Below are 12,575 nucleotides of genomic sequence, written 5' to 3'. Positions count from 1 at the left end.
AACCACGTTAGTTAGAGCGTAAAACGCCTTTAATGATGCTCTAAATGGGGTGGAGTAACAACTTCTTTAGAGAAGAACCCCATCACTTCTTTGAGCAAGTTATATTGTTTTACACAAACACGCATTTAAAATAAAATCCAATAATAGTTTTGGTAAAAACATTCACTCATTTTCCATATTAATTGAAATACATGTAAACTATGTTTGCTTTACTAATATTATGGAGAAGTTGAACATTACGTATTCTATTCTAATACATAAAATCACTTACAAAAGCTAACATGTTTTCTAATATCATATATAAATCATATAAATAAATAAATAATGAGACTATTTATTAAGGAATGAAATTTTATATTTATTATTTATTAGGAAATTTTAAAAAATCTTACTTTAATAATAATATTAATGATGATGATGATTATTATTAAGTAGGATATTTTTATTTATTTATTTATTTATTTGAAAAGTCTACTTTTACAATTTGACACATGCAAACCACTGCAGAAATGTTCTAACCAACAGGCCCATGTCATATACAGTACAGATACTTAATAAATACCCTACTAAAAATTGAAAGCATTAACGTATGCTATGTTTTTTGTTTTCACAAGCTTTGGAGACGTAACATAAATTTCGCTTTTAAATATTAGGTCACCTATAGCTTTCGCCATGAGGCTGTATTAAAAATGACATCAATGTTTTAAAAGTGCACTGCGAAGGGAGCACAACTGTAAACTAAACTGTAAAAAATACGTTGAAAGTAAATTACACCTAAGAGAGATGACTTTAATGCTTTTTATTTTTAATCATTCCAACTTTGAATGTTAGAATGTTCTAAATGAATAGGGCATAGGAGGGATAAGTGGGAATAGAACATAGCCAGGAACTATGTTTCTAACTACAGCTCCAGAGGTGTAGTTGCAAGTGCACAAGTTTGCGACGCAGTTTGCGAATGTTCATTGGAACGAGGGATTTGGGAAATGGCAAATCAACGAACTCTGTTTGTAACGATGGAACTTGCAACCTTAGTTGGCTAACGATGGATTTGGGAAATGCACCCCAGTTTAAGATAACATTTCTAAAGTTGAGTTTTTAAAAGATTTAAAAGTGCACTTGTGTGTGTCTGCCTTTTTTTGAATCAAGTGGTAGAGGTTGATATGACATTTAGAATGTAAGCAGTACTAAAAAAAGTTTTTAGAACAAGTAATAATCCCATTAATCTAGTAACAGTAGATATCCCTGTTGAAGGTCAATGAATTTAAGCTAATTATTCATTAAAAAAGGACAATTTCATTTGTTATTAATGATGATAACAACAACAATAGTCATTTTATTCAATAATGATATTAAAACAATATCATCTTTAAAATCATCTTAAGCCTCTACACGATACTATCGTCAATCGGCACAACCCTATCCTATGCCTTACCCAGAAAACAACATCAACAAAAAAAAAATGATTAAAAAAACACATTTACATTTAGAACATTGACTTTAATCATTATCAGAATGTGAAGATACTTTCAACCTGGGGTGTTTCTCAAACAACGACATAACTCACGGTTGAGCTACAATCTATCGTTTGGGAAAAGAACAATGTGGTGACAAGTGTTTCCCAAAACCATATTTCTCTGTCACGGATCCATTTTTTTAACCATGTTAGTTATAATGTAAAATATCCATTATGACCTCTAAACAGGGTGGAGTAACTATCATAATTACAAAGAAAACCCCCATAATTTTCTTTTTAATTTATTTTTTGACATAGAATCTTTATGCTTGCAAATAGTATTGGACGTTTCTACAACAATCCACAAAACAATCCCCAAATAAAACAATCAACAAAAAAAATTAAAACTAAATTAAAATAAAAAATAAAATAAAAAAACTAGAAAAGTTAAGTTTGTTGACAAAATCTCCTGAGAAAGCCTCGTCTGAAAGTTTGAAGTAGTTTCAAAGTTTAAATAATTGAAGTAGTTTTTAAGAAGTTTGAAATAGTTGGCATAGCCATAGATAAATAACTACATATGTTAGCATGTTTCTAGTATGGTTTGGCATGTTTCTGGCTAGGTGGTTGATTAGTTGCCAAACCATTGCTAGAGGTTTCTATGTCGTTGCTATGGTGCGGCTGCTAGAGTTTTCTGAGTGGTTGCTAGGTGGTTGCTAAGACATTGCAAGGGTGTTTTGACTGGATGTTAAAGTGTTGCTAGGTGGTTGCTAAGGTGTTCTAAGTAGTTGCTAAGGCGTTTCTTGGGTGTCTTATGTGCTTGCTAAAGCATTGCTAGGTAGTTCTGCGTGGTTGCTAAGGCATTACTAGGGTGGTTGCTAAGGTGTTCTGAGCGGTTGCTAAGGTGCTGCTAGGTGGTTGAGTGATTGCTAGGCAGTTGCTAAGGCATTGCTGGGTGTTCTAGGTGGTTGCTAAGGCATTGCTAGGTGGTTGCTAAGGCATTGCTAGGCAGTTTTTAGGGTGTTCTAGGTGGTTACTAAGGTGTTACTAGGTGGTGGCTAAGGTGTTCTGAATGGTTGCTAGGCAGTTGCTAACATAAATTACCATGGCTCTAGTATGAATTAGCATGTTGCTAGCATGGTTCTAGTATGAATTAGCATGTGGTTAGCATGTTTCTAGAATATACTATCATGTTATTAGCATGTATTTAAGAAGTATTATCATACTAGTATGTTTATAGTATGAATTAAAATGTTGCTAGTATAATTAGTATGTTTGTTATTATATTGTTAGTATGACTGGTATTGTTAGAATGTTTCTAGTATGGATCAGTATATTGTTGGTATGAATTAATATGTTGTTAGTATTCATTCATTCATTTTCTTTTTGGCTTAGTCCCTTTATTAATCTGGGTTTGCCACAGCGGAATGAACCACCAACTTATCCAACACATGTTTTACGCAGCGGATGCCCTTCCAGCTGCAACCCATCTCTGGGAAATGTTGTTAGTATGTCCACGTAAAAGTCAATGGCAGATTTTTTATAATGGAAGTCTAATGGACTGTTGGTATAGTGTGCCGTAAGTGGTTGCTAAAGTATGGCTAGTAAATTGAAAGGTCATCAGTGATTGGCAGATTGGTAGTCTGAGTTAAATAAGCCCAACCTTAGGTCTGTATAACAGTCTGGCGCAAAGTTATGGGGTCAAAGTTTGGTTTAATGTTAAGTCAATAGGACTTTTCTGAAATTTCTGCATCAGGTTTTAGGAAAACCGTAAGTCGGATCAGTTGGAAAAGATATAGCAAATTAATTCAGTATAGTTTGGAGATTTGGAGTTAGTTTGGTGGTTGTAGTATGAATGGTCTAGGAGGAGATGCGTTCTTAATATAGTCTAAGCAGAAGAAGACGGAAGAAGAATAATAGGTTTATGTAGTATAACAGTATGTTGGCATTCCCAAGCCACCATAATAATAATAAATAAAATAAATACAAATACAGAAAAAATCCACATCAATCCACATCTAAGGTTTTTAAATTATTAAAGAATAAAAATAAAAAAAACTGTTCTCCCCTACCTCTGATATTGTATTTAATTTTTTACATTTTAAAAAGAAGACCAAATCTTTGAGCCACAATAAAATAGAGGGGAGTTGTGGGGAGATCCAAGACAACGGTATTCTGCGCTTAGTGAGAAGAGATTGAAAAGTCAATGTCAATGTGTCTCCGGTTTAAAGGTTGACACTGAGAGGGAACATCAAAGATAGCAATTAAAGGGCAAACAGCTAACTTGACCCCCAGAACATCAGAAACTATTTTAAAGAAAGGAATCCAATAGTTTTGCAACTTAATGCAAAATACAGACATATGACTAAGGTTACATGGTGAAAGTTTACATTTATCACACATATTTGAAACATTGGGATATATTTAAGACGTTTGGCCTTTGAGAGATGAGTTCTGTGAATCGTTTTAAATTGTATAAAACTGAGTCTAGCGCACAAAGGGGAGGTGCACACATTATCTAATACTGCACTCCAGTAGTCAACCTCAAACTCTAAGCCAAGTTCCTCTTCCCAGGCCTTGATAGCTTTAATGTTATGAGAGTTATCCTTTGACATGATAATTGCACATATCTTAGAAAATATCTCTTCCCATGGAGACCTTGTAGGCAGGGAGGGAAACTCAGAGAAGATAATCTAATTTGCACAATGATAAGCACAATGTCTAATTAGAAAATAATAACATAAGTGGGTGGGGAGCAGATTAAATAATTATGATCATTCAGAAAAATTTGCAAACACATTGTTAATAAAGAGATCTTTAAAGCATTTCAGACCTTTTTTTTTCCCAGAAAGAGAATACAGAATCTGCCATAGTGCCATAGTTGAAGCAGAGGTCAATTTAAAGTGATGTCGAAATTGAAAGAATATTTTGAGAGAAGCACATACTATTAGATTATCTGTATAATGCGAAGAGAATTATACAGATAGAGAATAGAGAAATTAGAAAAGAGAACACCATAGCAGGGAGAGATGTTGAAGAACATCTTTGCTTCTAAGTTGCACCATAGTAAAGAAGAGGCCTGTACACAAAACACCAGTTTCTGAATATTTACCTCACAGTAATAATACATAAAATTAGGCAAGGAGACTTATTCCACTTATTCGACTTTTTTGAAGAGAAATTTTGGAAACTCTAGAAGATTTACATGCCCATATAAAAGAAGAAATTAATTGAACTATATTCTTGAAGTAAGATTTTAAAAAACAAAGAAATAGCTTGAAAGAGGTAAAGAAAATTTGGAAGAATATTAATTTTTTACAGCATTTATCCTGTCTAGTGGTGATAATGGGAGAGATGCCAATCTTGAAAAAGCTGATTTCATGATTGAAATTCAAGGTGTAAAATTAGCTTACTTTAAGGCAAAATAGGAAAGGGTAACACTAACACCAAGATACTTGAATTTAGATCTCTCCAAATGGAAAGGAATGTCATTCTGTTTTAAAGTTTGGCCAGATTGGATTCTTCCTGTCTTTAGGCAATATAGTTATAGATTCTTGTCTCAATGTTGGGGGCAATTTGCCTAGATCTAAAGATTCCTTAAAAAACTGACAGAAGCAGCAGAGCCAATTTGAAATTTTATTTCTTATCAAAATTCAGATGGTAGACCATCTGGGCCAGGGGATTTCTTAGACTACAATGAGTTAATTGATTTGGTAATCTCCTCTAAGGTAGGGATTCTCAACCGGTGGGCCTCAGCGATGCTGCAGGTGGGCCGCGAGAGAGTTAAGTTAAAATAACTCTCCATTTTATACTAGCCTATAATTTTTGGATTCCATTATTAATATGCTATATTAAAATGATCGAGGTAATGGTCTTTCTCCTGTTCCAGGGTGATCAAGAAGTATGAGGTAATATCAATACTTAGAAATATCAATAGGTACATATTCAGAATCTACCACCTGAGTAATTAGTTTATTTATTGTTATTTATTCCTTTTTTTTAAAAATCAATATGAGAGAAAGATTGATGGACATTTGAGAAAAATTTATATTTTCTTGCTGTGGGAGTAAAGTGTCTCCATGGGTCAGTATAACCATTCTGAACCATAAACTCAGAAAAAAAACTCTGACATACCAGATGGAGCTTTCTTAATAGTACTGGATGAAATTTCACAATTAGGTATCTACCATTCACATCAGAAATAACATTGTCCATAGAAAAGTGAACAGTCTTATATATCAATATGGCAACTCCTCTACATCTGGAATCAAAGTTGGAATGAAAAATGTGTGATGTCCAATGATTTTGAAGTCTGCCTTGATCCTTAGGTCACAGATGTGTTTCCTGAAGGAATACAATGTCAGGTTTTTGTAGCTTCAAATGAGTCAGAATTTTGGATCTTTTAATAGGACCATTAAGTACTTTTCTATTTCAACTTAAGAATCTAACTGAAATTCTGGTTTTGTTCATCCAATTGCATTAATATACAAGTTGAAAGAAGGCCACAAGCATAGGTGAGCACAAAAATAAACAAATAAAAAAAAGAATAATAAAAAAAACACCACACATGAAGGAAGAAAAAAAAAATCACTGCCCACAATGCCTCCCCACTAAGCTCTAGCCTTAACATTACTCAATTTCTTCTCTCCATTCCCAAACAATGGAGGCAGAACGCCAAATCTTGTTAACCCCAGATGATCGAATACATTATACATTCGCATCTAAATCATCTGAGGTCACTCGCGAACATATAAAGCAAAAGTCATCAATTAACGAAGAACAGCTGCAAATACAATTATGTTCATTGTGTATTCATCTCAGTGTGATGTCCCAGAAGTTGAATACCAGTCATTGAACCACCACTGGGCTTCCATAGGGCAGTCGAATTGAAACTTTTCATCGCCAAGGTTAATAACTAGGCAAGTCGGGAATCTAAGAAAAAATCTCACGTTCTTCTCACACAAGCAATTTCTCGCAACTGAAAATGCTGCTATCCTTTTAGCCACACTAGAGTTATAATCAGGAAAAATAAAGATCTTGTGGCCCTGATAGAAGAGCTGGTTCCAATTCCTTCGCCGGACAACCTTTTTTTTTAATCAGTGAAGTAGTAAAACAAAGGGACTGCAATTGTCAATATGAAGATCGCTAAAACTGAAATGTAAAAATACTTAGCAGCTAAGCAAAATACACCAAAGAGAGATGTTTTTTTTTTTTATCATTCCACGTTTAAATGTTAGAATGTTCTAAAAGAATAGGGCATAGGGAGGATAACTGGCAATAGATCACAGACAGGAACTATGCTTCTAACTACAGGTCTAGAGGTACAAGTTTGTGATGCAGATTAGCTGGAATGATGGATTTGGGAAACACCAAATCAACAAATTTTGTTTGTAACGACGCAACTTGCAATCTTAGTTGGCTAACAATGGTTTTCGAAAAACACACCCCTGGACAACAAAAAAGGTTTCTGAAGACAATCGCCTATTGCAACTTTAAAGGTAGCACAACAAAAGGGTGAAGCTAGATGCCGCAGAATGTTATTGGTTTACAGAGATTCGTCACTTGAGAAAGCTAGGGTAACAAAACAGGAAATATAACTTTTAAATACACAGCCAAAACATGACATCCTGATAATGTAATGACAGCATGCAGCAATGCATTATGGTGAACCCAAAGTCAAACAAAGCATATCATCAGCTAGTGACAAACAGCTACAATCCAAGAAGCAAGAACAATATCTGCTGTAAGTCCTCCATTGTTGTTTATAGTGCCATTCACATCTTACATCTAAATCTGTGGAAAGCGTTATGGGGGCTGCTTCCTCTATTTGCATACACTTGTACATTTGACAATGAACTTGAGCCAGCAAAAGTGAAATATGAATAAGCCCTATTGATTCATTGAACAAGAATGACAGCAGTCATAACTTTCTTGCAATCATCATGCCTACCAAGTAAGAGTACTGTTGGCAGTGGAAATGGAAGCATGATCAGGGTGACCTGTACCAAATTGTACTGCTCTGTACCGCTCAGTGGAAATGAGGCATATTATTTTAAGCAGCAACATAAAAACATGTTCAAGACACCTCACCTGTTTTATTGCATATGTCTGGGATCAGCTCCATTAGTGGTTTAGGCCTGTAGTCTGCAAGAGGGGTGTGACACTCCGGTGTTGGTTTAAGGTGTTCAGCACAGCAACTCCAGATGGACGTGTTGTAGTAGTAATGCCCACAGCAATGGTGATTCGATTTGGTGACATATTTAATGGCCAGGGTTGAGGAGGAACAGCAAATTTGATTCTTATTTTTTTCCAGCAAGAGGTTTCCACAGCACTCTACTTCCCCACCAGATGTGCTGTAAAGATGATCAGAGCAGCACCTCAAGGACGAGTTGTGGTGGTCATAGACTTTGGAACCACAACAGAAATTACCATTTTTCTTGTAGTGTCTGAATAGACAAAAAGCAATACAAAAAAACAAAGATCAGGTCAGTTTCACATATGCAAACATACCAGGAAAATACCGCTGTGCAAAAGTCATCTGTCTACCTGGATTGAGGTTTTATTTTTATTTGGAAATAGTGATGACCAGTCGAGAATTAATTCTTCTTCTTAACCGGATCTTCTAAGAGAACCAGTCGAACCAGTTCATCAAATCAAACTGAATCATTATAAATGGTTACATCTCCAGTAAGCCCATATCCACAAATTACTTACATTTTGCCATGCTTGATACCCCTTCTCACTCAAAATAAACATATTTCCCGACTTCAGTTACTAGAACAGTACACTGAGATCAGATTTAAGAATGGGTGAACTGATAATACTGCGTGTGCATGATTCAGCAGGTGGTGAACCGAATACAAACAGTACATGACAGCACATTACCGTCTGAACCAACCAATTAAGTGAGGGTAAACCAAGAGGTTGAATGAGAGGATCTGGCGAAACTTACGTTTATTTGATAACAGAAAATCAAAATGGAATTTAAATAGTAAGTAAATCAAGCTTCAATTGGGTTCCAAAATTGCAAGACATTTTCAGATCATGGTGAAAACTGACTGAATTATGATAGCAGACTATACTTTTTATATGTTGAGTCCTAACAAAGGAGAATTGTAATTACATAATTGTGAAACAAGTAACTATTTTGTAGCATAAAAGAATCTGTGAGCCGAAACAAACTCTGAAAAATCTGGTTCGTGAAAAACATCCCATCACTATTTGGAAATGGAAACTAAAAATGTCACGCAACTTCCCAAGGACTTGTGAAAAACTAACTCCAGACATGACTTGCACTTAAAGACAAACTTGGTATTTCTTATTAAATTCTTGCTTTACTACCCAACATAAATTGCATGAAACATCATATTTTAATCCATTCTTCATTTAGGTTTGCAAAAGCATGCCTAGGTGCTTGATTTTATATATGTGTAGATAGAAGTGATTAAAACACTTCATTGATTTAGAGGACTGTCCTAAATCTTTTCACAATAAAGGGCCTGCTTACACCTGGTCACTTCACGGGATTTCTGAAAATAGCCACTATGCATTTGGTCGCATAAATGTCTCTGCTAAACAGATATAAATAAGATCTTAAAATCTACAAATGCAAATATAACTAGGTTATGTCAAGACACGCCACATTTTTATTTAATTACTATTATTTACAAAATGAACAGGTAAATTACAGGTAATATGTAGATTACAGCTGCATCTTATTCGGCGTATAAATGATTACATATATAGGTTATACTGGAGGCTTTTTACTTTACATGCATCCCAGTGAAACACACTGATCAATACACAAGGCAGACTCTGCGATACTGCCATGGCAGGCTAAATGAAAAATAGTTTTTTTTTGTACAGATACATGCAATACATTATTCAAAACTGTAAATATTTTAGATTCATTTGTGTGTAACCTACTCTCCCAAAAACAAAACATTATGCCTTTGTAAACGAAAGAAATTGTTTTGTTTTTTTTCTACATTCACAGAAATACATTCACCGGCCACTTTATAAGGGATACCTGCCCAACTGTTTGTTAAGGCAAATTTCTAATTAGCCAATCACATGACAGCAACTCAATGCATTTAGGCATGTAGACATGGTCAAGATGATCTGCTGCAGTTCAAACTGAGCATAAGAACGGGAAAGAAAGGTGATTTGAGTGACTTTTATCGTGGCATGGTTGGTGCCAGACAGTCTGGTCTGAGTATTTCAGAAACTGTTGACCTACTGAGATTTTCATGCACAACCAACTCTAAGGTTTACAGAGAATGGTGTGAAAAAGAGAAAATATCCAGTAAGCGGCAGTTTTGTTGGTGCAAATGCCATGTTCTGGTTCTGGCAACAGTAGCTCAAATAACCACTCGATGTAACCGAGGTATGCAGTAGAGCATTTCTCAATGCAATACATCTAACCTTGAGACGGATGGGCTACAGCAGCAGAAGACCACACCAGGTGCCACTCCTGTCAGCTAAGCCCAGGAAACTGAGGCTACAATTCGAACAGGCTCACCAAAATTGGACATTAAAAGATCAGAAAAAAATATTGCCTGATCTGATGTGTCTTGATTTTTGCTACGACATTCGGATGGTAGGGTCAGAATTTGGCGTCAACAACATGAAAGCATGGATCAATTCTAGGTTGGTGATAATGGTGTTTTCTTGGCACACTTTGGACCCGTTAGTATCAACTGAGCATTGTGTCAACTCCACAGCCGACCTGAGTATTGATGCTAATCCACGTCCATCCCTTTATGACCACAGTGTACTTCCAGCAGGACAGCGTGCCATGTCATGAAGCACAAATCAAAAACCACTGTACTCAAATGGCCTCCACAGTCACCAGAACTCAATCCAATAGAGCACCTTTGGGATGTGGTGGAACGGGAGATTTGCATCATGGACGTGCAGCCAACAAATCTATAGCAACTGCGTGATGCTATCCTGTCAATATGGACCAACATCTCTGAGGAATATTTCCAGTACCTTGCTGAATGTATGCCACAAAGGATTTAGGCAGTTCTAAAGGCAAAAGGATGTCCAACCAGGTAATAGTAAGGTGTACCTAATTAAGTGGCCGGTGAGTGTATATAGATACAGTTGAAGTCAGAATTATTAGCTACCCCTGTTTATTTTTTTCCCCAATTTTAATAACTTATTTATAATAATAGTCCATTTCTAATGTAATCTATTTATTTTTTTATGACTCTACCCATTTGTTTTGACAGGTCATGACTGTGTTCAAAATGGCAGACTTGCTTACTGCCTACTTCCCAGTAAACAGAACATATTGGCTACTACATTTTTTAGGAATAGTGTGCGAGGCAGTATGCACAAAACTCTTAAAGGGTAGTGTGCTACAATGTTGTCACATGACATGACAGCAGCGAATATTAACACAGCACAGCCACTCAAATTACTTTACAAATACATGTCCCAGCCACAAAATAATTATGTATTTAGAATAATTATATTAAAACCATTATAACTGGATGACACAATGTACAAAACAATGCATTATGTGTAGCTTTTTAATCCAATGCCCCACTCCTCTACAAATTAACTGACTCTTATCCCCCTTTTTCCTTTTATATTCAAATGTTACTACTTTTCAGTTCCATGTAATTCTTTTTGAACAAATAAATTTCAGATCATTTATACATTCAGCACAAGTCAAGTTTAACAAATAAGCAAAAATCACTACAAACTTGTGAATATTACAGTGACCGAGACTATTATGGATTTGCTTATTGTGCAGTGACTGTTGGTCAGTAAAGTTGTTTGTGACCTAAAGGTGAGTTTTTTGTTTATTTTAACACCCAGATTAAATGATTCCTTTGTGTTTTGCATAATATTAGTCTAAATAAACTGACCATAAACTGTGAATTATTATTAGATAACTAAATTAACTTAATACATTTATAATATATAAGGACAACATGATACAAATACAACATGCTAACGTCAGTCACAGGGAGCTGCTTACAGAAATCCACACTTTTGACTGTTTGGATTTTAACCTAGACTACATGACGGATTGTTGCACATAAACATGCCTCGCACATGCAAAAAAGGTATCATGTGCATCGGCCGCATGATGACATTATTAAGGGATGTAAAAGACAACAACAAAGTATAGCCATTAAAACCAAAGTACATCCACAGTTTGTCTTGGTTACAAGCTTACTGGTATTCCAGTATAAACCCAATTACATACTAGTTTAAAAAAATACAATTTTTGGGTACCCATACCTACTCATGGGTGCACTTACCCATTTCTGTTCAAAATGTTCGATTTTTGCACAAAATGTACACCTACATCTCCAAATGACTAGATGTTGTTTTGTTTAAGCCGACTGAGAGAAGACCATGTCCAGGAGAGGTTCACAAGGTAGGCTGTTGGCCCTAACAACATAACTAGCCGTGTACTGTATGAAGAGAATTTGCTGCACAGCTAACAGACATCTAAACTGATTTTTTGAGCCAGACCACCGCCAACTGCCAAAGAAATCATCTGTGTACTGTCTGGGGTCAGTACTGTCATCACACAGAACTGACCCCAATAACGATGAAGTGCTTTGAGAGGTTAGTCATGTCTAGTCAAATCTAGTCTCTCAAACATGCTGGATCCATATCAGTTTGCATACCATCCAAACCCTTTCTTAGACAAAGTAATGTCTTCCAACTTCCAACTTCCTCACCAAGAACAGAAAGATTCATGTTAAAATAAAGTTCATCAACTTCAGCTGAACACTAAACATAATTATTCCTAAGCAGCTTATCAATAATAATAAAATAACGAGTTGCCCCTTCTGGACACTGAACAGTCAGGCAAGAACAATTCTTCTGACAACTGCCAAATTGGAATCAACAATTGGAGAATCATGATTCATAACTCCAGAAAACACATCGTCACCTTGGAATTATAAGGTTCTATCTGCGTTCTGAATGATTTTGAGATATTGAGCTTCAAAGTTTTTGCATTCCATAACAAACAGTATGTGTGTAACATTTGTTTTTTAAATAAAAAGTCTTAAACTGTACTTCTAAAAAACATCCCATAATGTAAATAAGTTGTCATTTAATGAGAATATGTCAATAACTCAATTTTGACAAA

The 12,575-nt window shown here is 35.4% G+C and overlaps 1 protein-coding gene across 7 annotated transcripts in view; it reads right to left on the bottom strand.

Annotated features, from left to right (window-relative positions):
• The window catches only part of si:ch211-195m9.3 (galaxin), a 49,223-nt gene that overhangs the window by 2,292 nt on the left and 34,356 nt on the right, over positions 1–12,575 (bottom strand). For all 7 annotated transcript variants that reach the window (XM_056478335.1, XM_056478331.1, XM_056478332.1 and 4 more), the window contains one exon: positions 7,541–7,896. In XM_056478335.1, the coding sequence (XP_056334310.1) occupies positions 7,541–7,896 (356 nt within the window). The remainder of the gene's footprint in view (positions 1–7,540; positions 7,897–12,575) is intronic.

The sequence above is a fragment of the Danio aesculapii genome, chromosome 18 (genome assembly GCF_903798145.1).
Source record: "Danio aesculapii chromosome 18, fDanAes4.1, whole genome shotgun sequence".
NCBI classification, from domain to species: domain Eukaryota; kingdom Metazoa; phylum Chordata; class Actinopteri; order Cypriniformes; family Danionidae; genus Danio; species Danio aesculapii.
The sequence above is the reverse complement of the archived record's forward strand: the minus strand, read 5'-3'. Positions and strand labels throughout refer to the sequence as shown.